A 14,820-nucleotide genomic window follows, 5' to 3' on the forward strand; every position below is an offset into this window, starting at 1 on the left:
CCACGGGAAAGGCAGGGCACAAGGGAAAGGAAATCTACCCAGCACATGCGCAGCTGCCTTGTTTGTTTGTTAGAGCACAGGACATCAGCGCTATCTTGTAATGGCGAATGTGAGGGCGGCTCCCCACAGTGGGGTCACATGAGTGAGCTAGCTCATCAAACAGTATACTTCATACATGTGCCATTTACTATGTAACAACTGTAGTTCAATAAAAGCCTTAAAAGAAAAACTGCCTATACATAGAAAAATAGAAAGGGGGGCACTATTTAGAGAATGGAGGGGGAAGAGGTGGATAATGGAAGAGAGGAGCCAGGAGGAAGGTCCATGCTAGGCAGATGTTCTGACAGCAGCATGAAATCCACTGTTTTACAGGAGTTTAAAAAAAAAAAAAATGAAAAGAGCAAAATTTCACATGGTTTGACTGACATATAATTCTCAATAATAAAGTAACTTTTTAAAACCTTATATTTCTTTCCATACATTTGTTGGAAACATACCACTTGCCAGACAGGCACCAGGAAAGTACGTATGATGAGAGGTGCGTGTGACTCCTCTGGCTTTGCAGCTGGATGGAGAAATAGGTTTGTAAAGACAATGGATTGACTTCCCCACAGGCTGTTCCGAAGTAATTACCAGTTTTAACCAAATTGTCCTCTGTTGATTAAATTAATGTGTGTCTGTGCTTTCTTGTTTTGCAGAGTGACTTGTGGTCTTTGGGAATCACCGCCATTGAGATGGCAGAAGGTGCCCCCCGTAAGTTACTTCCTCTGGGGGAAAATCTGCTACTGGTTGGTTCTGCAGGTCCTGCGGGCTCCTTGCCAGGGTTGCGGTTGGCCTACTTCTGCTACGCTGAGCCCGGCAAGGGTCTGATGTGGCATATTTAGAAAGCAGAGGCAATTTAAATCAACCAGGAATCTGTTCATTGCAGAGCAGTGTGCAGATCTGTGCTTTGCTAGGAAGGAAGAGCGCAGACACTGGGGGAGGCGGTTTTTTTTTTTTTTTTTTTTTGTCTTGCCCACCTACTGTGTGGCTCATTCTGGAGGCACTGCAACTCTCTCAAACACACCACAGACACTCCCACAGACAAGGTCAGCTCCGCAGTATAAAACTCAAAAGCTGACTCCCCCCCCCTCCCTGAAGTTCAGAGGCTGCCCCTCTTCTGAAAATATAAACATTTGGAGCTTTAGATATCTGTGCCCGTATTGGAGCTGTGTCCCAGACACTGGCAACCTTGAGAACTTCCCAAATTCCCTGGGACTTTCTGTGTTAGCACCAAAGAACACCTCTGGGAGCTGCAGTGGTGGCCTGGGAGACTTGGACTGGACCTCCCAGACCCCCCTGACGGAGCCTTCCTTTCCCCACCTGTGCCAACCACCGTAAAGACAGCAAGGCACGCCTTTGCCTGACAGACAAGGATTCACTTTGCAGGCAGTTGTGATTCAAGCAATACCCAGGCTGACTGTGCCCGGATTACAGGACAGTCTAGACCCTCCCTCCACCACCCAGGGCTAGAATTGCATAGTGATAGTGAACCTTTCCCAGCAACTTGTCTACCTCCCTTTACAGCAAGGAACTGGCCCCAGTCATGTCCTTGCTTGTGTTTCCCACCCTGTCACACTTGCTCAGTCACTTCTCCCAGGACCAGGACTGAAAAGGCCCTTCACCCTCAGGACCGATGGTTCTTAGACTCAGGACTCTTCCTACACCTTCACTGCTGTGAGGATCTAAGTTCCTTGAATCCATCTGCAACATGATTGCCTGGGAGTGTTTGTTGTCAAGATTGCCTTTGTTCACAATGACATTTGTGAGTCAGAAAATTTGGATACCACAGTCTTAAAACTGTGTTATCATCCTTAGTGGTAGACAGCACTATAAATAAACTCTGCCCACAGAATCCTCTGGCATTGAGGAAGCACATATTCTCAATCTTGGTATAGAGGAGAAGGGGGAAAAAAAACCTGTACTCTCACTATGAGAAAGTAAGCTAATAGCATATGTTGACTGAAATAAGAATATAGAGTATGTCCATGATAAAAGATTACATTATGTCTATAAGCTGACTTCATTCTCCCATCATCCTGGGGCCAGAGGATTTTTAAAACAAAGCACATCTTGCACCAGGGACATTTGGAAACAGAATGGTGTTCTGGCAGAATACCAAAAAGTCTAAAAATGTGCATAGTTAGCAGTGCCTGTTATGAGCCTCCATTGGGAAAGACACTGACTTCGGATGTTCAGATACCAGCTATATTATGGCTTAGACTTTTGTTAACAAAAAAAAAAAAAAAAAAAAAATTACCCCAGCCACGCCAATCATAGCTGTCGCGTGATGGTGTTTATTTTGAATGACAGGTGGCTAGTTGTTGACCCTGTGACTTGTTTTCTTTATGAAGTAAAGGTGTGACCCCGAGGGGTGTTAATATCTGTTTGAAATGTGTATTTTATGAGATCCATCTAATTAGACTTTGATTGATCCGTCTACTCAGCTCTTTGACTGTCTGCCAGTTGGAAGCTTTGAGGCCCTGACCCCTTGCTCCCAAGAGCCTTATGGACACGTGTGTACTTTGTGTACAGCCAGGATGGTAGTGTGGGTGGCCTCTGACTGGATCTGGTCCTTGTTTTTGGTCTCCCGCAGCCCTCTGTGACATGCATCCCATGAGAGCCCTCTTCCTCATCCCACGGAACCCTGCGCCTCGGCTCAAGTCTAAGAAGTGGTGAGTTTGTTCCCTAGTGCTTTTAAGGTCTGAGGGCGAAGCTTTCCTGTGGTCTTTCACTTTTGCGTGTATGGATGGACATGTGTCTGCAGGTGCGCACGCATGTGCTTGTATGTAGATGCCTTGGGTTGGCCTCTGTTATCTTTCACAGAAGCTTGCTTTTCTACCTTACTTTGATAGACAAGGTGTTTTGTTATACTAGAGCCCCAGCAATCCTCCACAGGATTACAGGCACATGCCAGCACACCTGGCTTTCTACAGGAGGGCTAGGGTTCTGAACTCAGTCCTCGGGCTTGAATGACAGGCACTGTAGCAACCACACCATCCACCCAGCCTCTCTCTGAGATCTTCTTTTGAGTTACCCCTGATCCCTAGGTCCTTCTGGCTACATACTTTTTAAAAATGCGTGCCACAGCTTGGGAGGTGACATTCTGTATGCCGCCACTTGCGGCTTGGCTACCTGCTGTCTGTACAGCAGCTTGTTAACTCTGTCCGCAAGGCAGGAAGCTATTAGCCAAAATGGAGCCCAAGGAATGGCACGAAAATGCTGTGATTTATGACTGCAGGGGTGTGCTCGCCTGGCTGCACGGCACTTTTCCAAAAAAAAAAAAAAAGGTGATGATTTAGAGTTAGCCCATTCTATTCCTCAAGACAGTGGTTCTCTGCTCACCCACACAGACCTGCTAATGGTACTTGTGATGTTTCTGGAATGAGCAATTGTGGTTCTTTGTGGGTTTTTTGTTTTTTTTTCAGTCCCTTTCTTTTTGTGACAGGACATGCTGGCTTTCTATTTGGGGACAGGAGTACAACCTTTGTTCTTAATAAACTTATCCTAACAAAAAGGTGACTTGTTCTAAAGAGAGCTACTACTTGGTACTCCCTGAGAGGGGGGTAAGACAGGAGTGTGGATGGTGAGCGACCAGGTGAGGCCTGCAAATGGAGTCCTCAGGTTATGCCAAATGTTGCCTGTCACTTCTCTGTGTATTTATATTGGGGGTCTTTATGCTTTATTATTCTGTAACAAAAATACGATGCTTCCCCACACCCTGCTGCAAAAGTAGCATGGCCTCCTGATACATTCTTACATCCCCTCTAGCATTGGAGTCAATCCCTACCAGCCTGTGACCTCCTGTGATTTTATAGGCACAAGCCCTGGGTAATTCAACTAAACAGGAACAAATTGTTTGTCCCTTTTCCTATGACTTCAGGCCCAGGCCCTTGACTGGCATCCTCCTGTTTCCCACCCACAGACACCACCCACCACATAATTAGTACCAATCAGCTGGTAATGACATGGCAACCCTGGCTCAACAGAGGAAAGGCACACAGAGGGGAAGGAAACAGAAAAGCCGCAAGCCATGGCAGTCTCTCAGTTGCCTGACCTGCCAGGGGAGTGTGAGTTGCTATTGGTAACCGGGAGGCAAAGCCTTCCCCGCTCTCCTTCCTCTCAGAGGGTCTCTGTGGTAAGAGAAAAGCATGTTCTCTCCCCAGCAACAGCCTTTCATTGGGCACCCTATAGCATGTGGTGACAGAGCTCAGGAGGGCCCCTCCTCACTCTTCTGAGATCTTTCTCTTTTTTCCTTCCTGGATCCGACTCCCAGAGAGAGGAGCCGGCTGGGTTCCTTCCCCTGGAAACAACAGTGACTCTGCAAAGCTTGCTGCCTGCCAGATTCCTGCTTGTAATGTGCCAAGCTTCTGGAGGTGGGGGTCCCTGTCTACCGTGGGCCTCACTTCCCGTCCCCTCTTCTCCCGTCACTGCTCCAGGGAGGTATTTTAAGCCTTTCCACGGAAGAACAAGCTGGCCATCCACAGGCATGTGTCACCTCCTGGGCTACGTTGACGACTTTATCGTTTCTATAACAAACACCTGACACGATCAAGTTCAGAGAGGGTGGTTTCCTTTAGGTCACAATCAAAGAAGGGATAGAACCCATCGTGGAAGAAGAACTGAAGCAGGGGTCAGACTGTGTGCACAAGCAAGAACAGAGAGAGAGAAAGATGAATGCTGATATTCAGCTGTTTTCATCCTCTTTCCTTTTATCCAGAGACTCCAAGTCCTGCAGGGTGCGGCACACTTGGGAGATAGATCATCCCTCCTAAATAGAACCTAAAGCCTGCTCATTCACTTACTGGCCTCCTCCCAGGTGTGTCTCTTAGGTAATTCTAAGCCCAGTCAAACTAACAATGAAGACTAGCCATCATGTGCCCACTCCTTGTCACCTTGACCCTCAAAAATTATCACTTTAAACTATAAAGCTCCACCTCTGGGCCCCCAAGGCGCATGATGATCTCATGATGCAACGTGCCTCTACCTCCTCTACATGAGTCTCCTGAATCTTAACAGTTCCATATCCTGTTGCGTAAAGGCCCAAAGCCTTTGCGATTCTCAAGGTATCTCTTAACTCTTAAGATCTGTAAAATTAAAACCCAGCTCACATATTTCCAACATGCAGTAGCACAAAATAAACATTCTCATTCTGATAGAGAGGGATAGATAAGGAGACGGTTAAGACCTGAGCTTAGCAGGGGAAACACAAAATCCTGAGGTTCCATGCCAAGCATCCAAGGCTCCTGGTGCTGTCATCTGCTCTCTGCCAGCCGTGCCTCTTCAACTCTGCCCACAGCACACTTAGCCTCCCTTAGAACGGCTCCACTCCAAACCTATAACTTTACTCAGTGGCTATCCCATAATCCCAGCATAATCTAATATACTGAGTTCTCCCTTACAAACGAGGCTTCACTTCACGGCACTATGCAATGGCTTTCTGAGCTCCTTGAAGAGAATCTGACTCTCCTGGTCATTGCCTTACCTTGAAAAGCTCTTGCTACAGGTTCTCAGTGCCCACAGTGAACTGGGTCCTTTCACATCAATCACTAATCAAGAAAATTCCCCCCAAAGACTTGCCTGAAAGCCAGTCTCATAGAGGCATTTTCTCAATGACAGAGAGGTGTCCCTAGATGACATGGGATTGTGTCAAGTTGACAAAAAATCTAGCCAGCACACACCCTAACCCCCAACCCCAACTATTTTTTTATAGCTCCATGCCTCCTGTCAGGCACCTTAGTTTTGAGATAGGACAAAGGTAGGGCTGTATGTGTGGTGTGGTGTGTGTGTGTGTGTGTGTGTGTGTGTGTGTGTGTGTGTGTGGTGTGTGTGTGTGCCAAATGAAAATAATGATGATATAAAGTAGATGTCACAAAATATTTGAGATACATTGAACTGGCTAGTTTGTACTGTGACTATAGACTTCACCAAAATCAAAATCCAAACTGGAGCAGGAGCTTTTGAAATTAACCTGTTCTGTTCAGCTTCCTCAAGTCCATCTATAGTACTCCCTTTAAACAATGCAGCGCAGACACCTGCTACATAATAAAATTCAGGTTAGCAATGGACTCCATGTACGACAATGATGCCCTCAGACTGGACCACCTGGTGCTCTGCAGCCATCATGACTTGAGCAGATAAGTTCTGTGATGTTCCCACAATGATAAAGTCATCTTTCAAACCCTGCCACTGAACAGTGCTCAGTGGCACCTGTTTTATTTAACAGAAGTATTGGGGGGGGGGCGCAATGTTTGATTTCCGTGTCACAATCTTTAGGAAAGGATTTTCTCTTCCTTGAGTCCAGTGACAATCAGAGAATAGTCAGGTGTCCCCATGGTCATGTCAGTGCTAATCACAAGAGGCATTTAAAAGGAATTGACATATTTAATTGATACAGCAGTGTTTTAATGTATGCACTGTGGACATATTTGTAGCCAGGGAAATGGATGCAGAGAAGTCATTTGCCCTGAGCCACACAGTGATGAAGCCCAAGGGAGAGAAAGGGGGTAGTTGTGAAAACTAAAAGAGATTTTCAATGCCAAAATTACCTGTATGGATGTGATGTCTACCCAAAGCATCCATCCCTCCTGATCACAATGGCTAAAGTAACCAACTTCACTGTGTAACCAGGGTGACTGTTGCCCCCTCAGACTGTGAGCATCAAACGTAGGCTATATTGATAACCTTCCTGGAAGTTATTCTAAGAGACAAAGCTAAGTTACCAGCAGTACCACAAATTTACTTTTAACTTACCGAAATACTGAGCAAACAGGTATTCAACTTCCATGAAGTTCTTTCACTTGTAATTAAATGTGCAATTAAGCATATTGATTCCTTGGTCACAGCAACTTAGAAAATAAGTGAACACTTCTTTAAAGATGTGGGAGCTTTGTTTTGGGTTCATTTTTGGTGGAGATGGGGCCCTGCTATGTAGTCTAGGTTGTCCCCAAATTGACGATATAACCTATAGCCTCAAACTCACGATGATCCTCCTGCCTCAACCTTCCAAGTTGCTAGGAGTACGGGAATGTGCCATCACACTAGACTTGAGGATGTGTTTTAGTGAGCAACATTTTCTCTTCAAGTGATGCCTATAAAAAGGATAGAGACATATTACTGGCTTTACAAGCTCTGTGCCTTATCTCTGTCCTTTGGACAGAGGTCCTTCCCTCCAGCAGAGCTATGGAAAGGGAGCTCTTGTGGCTGGTTCTTTTAGTGGAACACTGCTGGAGCACTGTTCTGCCCATAGAGCTGGAGGTTTTTTATGGCTTTTTTTTTTTTTTGGTTGTTTTGTTTTTAGATGTCAGTGTTTGAAAAAATGAATGCAGTCTATTGAGGTCTGGATCTCATTTTTCAAATTGGATGTGATTGCTTTTATTTATCACCCTCTAATTAATAGTGGAGCACTTTACAATAAAAAAAAAAAAAAAAAAAAAAAAACAAGCACTTCCTCCTAGCTGCCAGTGAGAGAGAACTCACATTTCGTTCCTTGTGAATATTTTATAGCTGTCTTAAGTTAGTGTTGTTTTCATGGCTTTGACGCTGATTTTCTTACCCAGAGCAGCCATGTGGCATTTGCCAGATTTGCCGATGTTGATTTGAGGTTCCTGTCATATAGTTTCCAGTTCATTCCTTAGATGAGTCATTTTTCCCACTGTTTTCTTTTTAGTTGACTGCTTTGCTTATGAGAACCCTGTCTCATAATATATAGTATTATGTACACATATACTATATATTAAATATTTATTTATTCTGTGTGTCTGTGTGTCTCTGTGTGTGTGTCTGTGTGTGTGTGTGTCTGTGTGTGTGTGTCTGTGTGTGTGTGTGCGTGTGTGTGTTTGTGTGTGTGTCTGTGTGTCTGTGTGTGTGTCTGTGTGTGTGTGTGTCTGTGTCTGTGTGTGTGTGTGTGTCTGTGTCTGTGTGTGTATGTGGGTGTGTCTGTGTCTGTGTGTGTCTGTGTATGTGTACGTGTGTGTGTCTGTGTGTGTGTGTCTGTGTCTGTGTGTGTGTCTGTGTGTGTGTCTGTGTGTGTGTCTGTGTGTGTGTCTGTGTGTGTGTACGTGTGTGTGTACATGTGTCTGTGTGTGTGTGTCTGTGTGTGTGTGTGTGTGTGTGTACGTGTGTGTGTCTGTGAATGTGTGTGCAGTCAAGCACATGTTACAGTGCCTACCTAGAGATCAGAGGACAACTGTTAGGAGTTGGTCTTCTCCCTCCATCTTGTCGATGCAGGGTCTCTCTTGATGCTTCTGCCTTGCTGTGTACTCCAAGGCAGCTGTCCCTGAGCCTCCAGACTTCCTTAAGTCTCCCTTTGGGGACTAGGATAACAGATGCTAACAGTCCCACAGCCTTCTGACTTGGGTCTGGGAGTGAACCCAGGTTGTTAGATTTGTACATGACCTTGCCTGCTGAGCCTTCTCCCCAACCCTCTCTTGCACTTGGACGCTGGAAGACACGCCACACATGGTATTCTATGGGGTGAAGACACTTCTCGAGACTGAAATACATACATTTCTGGGAAATGCTCCTGTCAGAGAAGATGAGAAAGTCTTCTTTTGGAGGTGGATGGTTGGGGGGAAATCCATAGTAAAGCCACAAGAGGGCAACAGAGAGCAAAACGTGGCTCCCTTCAGAGTAGGCAGGGCGCTCAGTTGTCTGGGGTTCCACTGAGATCTTGGGGGAGAATCCCCGAGCTGTCTATGGACAGCCTCAGAAAGGCACACACACTGAGAAACTGGGGAGTTAATTACTTCCGACTCTGGATAACTCCTTGGGACTTTCAGCAAGGACACATGTGCTCTATCCATAAATCCAGGCTAAAGTCCACAGTAACTGCTGATACACTGTGGCCTCGCCTGCCCTGGCTGCTGTGGTTATCTGCCTCCAGGGCTTCCCAGCTTCCAGGACACTTTAGCATAGGCCTTATCTAGAAAGAAATCTGGCCTTCAGAGGAGCGGGAATTAGTTAAGTGTAGGAACTAGAATGCCACAGTTAAATCTCCAAGTCCTTAGGTCGGTGACCAAAAGACCCAACCATCCTTCCCCCACGGACTGGGAAACAGAATTCAGAAGCAACTGTAAGGTTGCTATTTAAACATTTGACCCAGGCAGGTGTAGTGGTGCACACTTTTAATCCCAGTACTTAGGAGGCAGAGGCAAGCAGATCTCTGAGTTCAAGGCCAGCCTGGTCTATAAAGAGAGTTCCAGGACAGCCAGGGCTACACAGAGAAACCCTGTCTCAATAAAACAAAACAAAACAAAACAAAGCAAACAGAATTGCTCTGATCTGTGTGTTCTTTATCACATGAGAATCCTGTTCATTCCCATGAAGCAGCTGCCTCACCCCTCCTGCCTCAGTTTTCCACACTCTGGCTGGTGTTCCATGCCCGATGTAGGCTGCTCACTTAGTGTTCCCTGGCGTTTAGTAGCCCACACCCTGACTATACTGACTCGGTACCCGTCTGAATCACCCTCTTTACACTGAGAATGTGGTCCTCGGCGTCTGTAAAGCCTCAGTTCCCTCACTCTAGAGTCCTTGCCTGTCTTCTTCCCTTCACAGGTCATTGCCCTCTTGGTTCCTTTTGTGCAAGCTTGTGCTCCTGTGTGAAAATGTTTCCATGTGTATAACAACCGTATGTTATCTTGTGTCCATGTCAATGGTGGTGACACCCTCAAACTTCACTGTGCTGATAGACTGAGAGATGAGCTGTGATTTGTTGACTCCCTATGCCCATCAAATGGACCATTCTCTCTCTCTCTCTCTCTCTCTCTCTCTCTCTCTCTTTCTCCATTTGCTTTTCTTTTAGGTTAGCATTCTATCAGTGAATTCATCTCTTTTTGTCTGGCAGGTCAAAAAAATTCCAGTCATTTATCGAGAGCTGCTTGGTAAAGAATCACAGCCAGCGACCAGCCACCGAGCAGTTGATGAAGCACCCATTCATACGAGACCAACCTAACGAGAGGCAGGTCCGGATCCAGCTCAAGGACCACATTGATCGAACAAAGAAGAAACGAGGAGAAAAAGGTTAGTTGCCCATTTGTATTTCAGAGCCAGAAACAAAAGGCAGTTCATTTTGGGCTCTTGGTGTACTTGGAGGTGACTAGAGATTTCTCATAGGCCGCATTATTCTTTCATGTGAAATCTGCCTGTTAGGTCAGAGCCTTGGGTATTAGTGAAAATAAATTAACAGTGAAGGCAAATCCTTGGAAAAATTCGACCTGTGAGCCATATTTCTTTTAGGCACCAAACAAAGCCATGATAGGTGATACTATGAAGCACTTTAAATGGCAATGACTTCTCTTCATTCAAATGAATATTCATGTTCCAAAGAGTGACATCTACACATGTCAGACAACCTAAAGACATCATCTGGTTGGCATTTCTCTGCATTGACAGTCTTCAGCATTGGTGTTTCTATGCTCCAAGACTTGATGCTGTTGTTTATAAGTCAGAAAAGAATTTCTTACAGCGTTAGTGATATACAAAAGACCCCTGAGTTGCCAAGCTAGCAGTGTGGCATCAGAGTTCAAGCTGAAGGTCTCTGAGTGCACGTCCTCATTTTATAGATGCACACATTCCTCTCCTGTGCAGTCTCCCCTGTGTCATGGAGAGCACAGGAGCACAGATGTGACACATTGGGACTGTGCCCAAGCTGTTGGAATGGAGACTTACAAACCTCCTTGTCCCTGACTTAAGCGAAAGCTTGCATGTCTGCTGCAGGGCTTATGGCCAGATAAGCATAAGGTGGGGATGAAGGGGAAGTTAAGGCATGAAAAGGAGGGTTAGGAAGGAAAAGAATTCGCTGGGTGGGGAGCAGGGGGCAGTAGGAGTGAGAGGCAGTTTCAGGATAGAAGGACAGCCATAGAGAGTGTGGTGAGGGGAGACAGAGCTGACCAGAGACTAGAGTGGCTGTGTGTGCTTCTTCTTGCTTCTCTCTCCTCCAACCTCCTCACCTCCCCAGGGCAGTGGAAGGTAGCAGACAACACAGGAGGAAGTCACTCGTGTACGTTTTATCTCTTTGATTTTATAAGAACACAACGACTTGTGTGAGCCAAGGCTTGAAGGTGGTTGGTAAATAGACTGAATGGACAGGTGACATGGTGAGAAGATCAAGGAAGGAGGAAGTGTCTTCAGTGACTCTCCCAGCAAAGGGCCCCTTTTTTATTGGCCTGTTTCAAGAACTCCCTAAGAGTCCAGTTAGGGGAGAGTCAGAATGGGAGGTTATGGGGCCTCTACCTCCAGTGGTGAGGGGACAGGGGTAAGATAGTCATGAGGTCCCAAAGAGCTGGGAAACCTCTGACTTGCAACTGCTCTCGTTATTGTGGTCTTGGACCATGCCATGGGGTGAAGTATTCAAAACAGAATTTGAGAACAGTATGCCAAATATACAGCCATTAAAGACTCACTTCTTTAAAGGAGAATTTTATTATATTATATGTATACTGAGTAAGTTAAAAGTTCTGAGTGCTTTGAGGTTCAAATTCTGGGTTCATATTCTAACTGTACCCCTTATAAATTATTACAAATTATTACAAAACCTACCCCAGTTTTCTCATCCCTCAGTTATGGCTGGGAACCACAATGATGTAGCTTCTTGCCTGGCATCATTGCAAACACTAAAGATAAGATATGTAAAATGCTTAATACTGTATCTGATACACAGTTAAATATTGCTACATACTTAGTTCGATCTTTATTGACCCATCACTTTTTGGAACTATTTAGGGGGATTTTCTGAGGACTCATGACCCATGGATAAAAATTGGGAAAATGTGTGTTTTACATTGTTTACAAATTTGGGAGCTGCAAATACTGAAATGTAGAAATTGTCACACGATGGTTTCAGGAAGGCTACTTTTAATATTCTCATTCTCTATAGAGTGGCAGAGCAGGGTTCTTAGTAATAAGTGCATGCAAGAGCTATGTCTAAATGAAAGGAAGCAGGATTGCTGTTTTGGCTTGAATCCACCTTAACCACAGTTCTGATCCTATTGTTGTCTCTTCCCAGAGCTTGTCTTGGTTAGACAAGAGCTCTTTCCATTTGTTCAAGCTGAATGAATGACTTACTTTGATCTCTCATATCTTTATAACATCTATTGATTTATTTTGTTATGTGTATGGATGTGTCTATCCCTGCTCAAGTTTGTGAGCTTGGAGGCCAGAAGAGGGCATCAGATGTCCTGGAACTGGACTTGCGAATGGTTATGAACTATCCAATGCAGGTGCTAGGAACCAAATCCAGCTCTCCTGCAAGTGCAGCACATGCTCTTAACTGCTGAGCCATCTCTTCAGGCCCTCTCACCTACATGCATACATACATACATACGTACGTACATACATACATATATATATGTACATTCTTTTTTAAAAGATTTATTTTATTTGTATGTATGAGTGCTCTGCCTTCATGTATGTATGTGCGCCACTTGTGTGTATGGTAACCACAGAGGCTGAAAGAAGGCATCAGATCCCCTGGGACTAGAGTTATAGTTGGTTGTGAGGCAGGCACCAATCCTGTACTCTAGCAAGTGCTCTTAACCACAGAGCCACCTCTACAGCCTCCAGCCTCCCTCCCCTCCAACCATGCCCCTTTTCATTCCATCTTTGCAGGACTAGCTTTTGATAGAACTAAAGAGTTTTATTTTTTAATATCTTATGATTTTTGACCTGATAATTTTCCTTAAGATAGATTGACATCGACTGACTTAATCCTGTAGTACAAACACAATCAGGTCAATTCTGGTAAAATATTAACATCAAGGAGACTGACAAGTTAAAGTTCTTCTTTAGAAAATCGTTACTGCAGATTCTTTACATTTGCTGAAAAGATTAGTTATAAATAGGTAGCCTGAGAAGTTTGTGCTCATCTAAACTGAGGCTCACTGGTGATTTTACAGAATCCACCTGAACTCATTACGATTTGGCTTCCTTTATTCTCTAATCTCAAAATATAGGTAGTTAGCCAATCTGTTGTTTGTTGTTGTTGTTGTTGTTGTTGTTGTTGTTGTTTCCCCAGTGTGAATACTGCCTCCTAATGGTAAGTAGCAAAATTGCAATTTCAGTCCTGTTGAAGGGCTACACGAATGTCTTCAGGTAGAAATTAGTAACTCACAGCTATAAGGAGCAAGAAGAGTCTTGTGGCATCTTCTTTTAATTCAAAGCACCTCTAAGGCCTTCTCGTCCCCTATAGCAAAGTCCTCAGCACAGCACATTTAAGGATCTGGGAGTCACTGTACCTTTGGTACCTTGGTCTCACCATCTGCTTCCCCGACATCCAGATACTTAGCATCTCAGGACTTGCGGTTCTTGAGCGTGTACCACTGCCAGCCTCACGGGGGGCATATTGTTTGCAAGGTCATTTCCTGTCTGTCCCAGCTGCTGCCAGCAGAAGGGCCACTAGCCTTCCAAAACCTCCCCCCACTTCACATCCTCAGTGCTCCACCACTGCTCCCTCCCCATTCTGAGCAAGGGGTGGGGGAGGGGCAGGTAGCTGCTCCCTACCCTCACTTCCCATTGCCTTCTGTGTGCTTCTGTTCAGAATATAACATGTTGAGGAGACACTGGTTTTCACACTGAAGCAGTCCAATACTGAATTCTAAACAAGCATCCCAGATTGACATTTTAATAATATGAAGGCATTCTCATTTATAGTCTGACTGCTTCCCTTATTTTAGAGGACTACTTAGATTATTATCATAAGTAAATGAGATAACAAACCTAAAATATCTAACACTAGTTGCTTCTATTTGTAATGCCTTCCAAACATTCATTTTTTTATAGTCATGGAAATGATGATCATACTCACATATGTGTCTTGCTCATTGTATTTTGTTTTGTTTTGTTTTTTATTAGATATTTTCTTTATTTGCATTTCAAATGTTATCCCCTTTCCTAGTTTCCCCTCCAAAAATCCCCTAACCCTGCTCCCCAACCCATACATTCCCATTCCTAGTCTTGGAATTCCCCTACACCGGGGCATAGAACCTTCACAGGACCTAGGGTTTCTTCTCCCATTGATGACCGTCTAGGCCATCCTCTGCTACATATTCAGCTAGAGCCACAAGTTCCACCATGTGTTTTCTTTAATTGGCAGTTTAGTTCCAAGGAGCTCTGGAGTTACTGGTTATTTCATATTAACATTCCTCCTATGGGGCTTCAGGCCCCTTCAGCTCCTTGGGTACTTTCTCTAGCTCCTTCTTTGAGAACCATCCAATGGATGATTGTGAATATCCACTTCTGTATTTGCCAGGCACTGGCAGAGCCCCTCAGGAAACAGCTGTTTCAGGCTCCTGTCAGCAAGCTCTTGTTGGCATCTGCCATAGTGTCTGGGTTTGGTGGTTGTTTATGGGATGCATTTCCAAGTGGGGCAGTCCCTGGATGGTTGTGTCCTTCAGTCTCTGCTCGGAACTTTATCTCTGTAACTCCTCCCATGGGTATTTTGCTCCCCTTTCTAAGAAGGAGTCTGAGCTTCTGGGCTAATACCCACTTATCAGTGAGTGCATATCATGTGTGTTATTTTGTGATTGGGTTACCTCACTCAGGATGATATCCTCCAGATCCATCTGTTTGTCTAAGAATTTCATGAATTCATTGTTTTTAATAGCTGAGTAGTACTCCATTGTGTAAATGTACCACATTTTGTATATCCATCCCTCTGTTGAGGGACATCTGGGTTCTTTCCAGCTTCTGGCTATTATAAATAAGGTTGCTATGAACATAGTGGAGCATGTGTCCTTATTACAAGTTGGACCATCTTCTGGGTATATACCCAGGAGAGGTATTGCT

General features: G+C 44.8%; 1 protein-coding gene across 3 annotated transcripts in view; it reads left to right on the plus strand.

Moving 5' to 3' along the window:
* Positions 1-14,820, plus strand: part of Tnik (TRAF2 and NCK interacting kinase) — a 400,191-nt gene that overhangs the window by 287,709 nt on the left and 97,662 nt on the right. For all 3 annotated transcript variants that reach the window (XM_021195419.1, XM_021195420.1, XM_021195418.2), the window contains exons 8-10: positions 699-753; positions 2,636-2,714; positions 9,884-10,059. In XM_021195419.1, the coding sequence (XP_021051078.1) occupies positions 699-753; positions 2,636-2,714; positions 9,884-10,059 (310 nt within the window). The remainder of the gene's footprint in view (positions 1-698; positions 754-2,635; positions 2,715-9,883; positions 10,060-14,820) is intronic.

This window comes from Mus pahari, chromosome 4 (genome assembly GCF_900095145.1).
Source record: "Mus pahari chromosome 4, PAHARI_EIJ_v1.1, whole genome shotgun sequence".
Classification (NCBI taxonomy): Eukaryota; Metazoa; Chordata; class Mammalia; order Rodentia; family Muridae; genus Mus; species Mus pahari.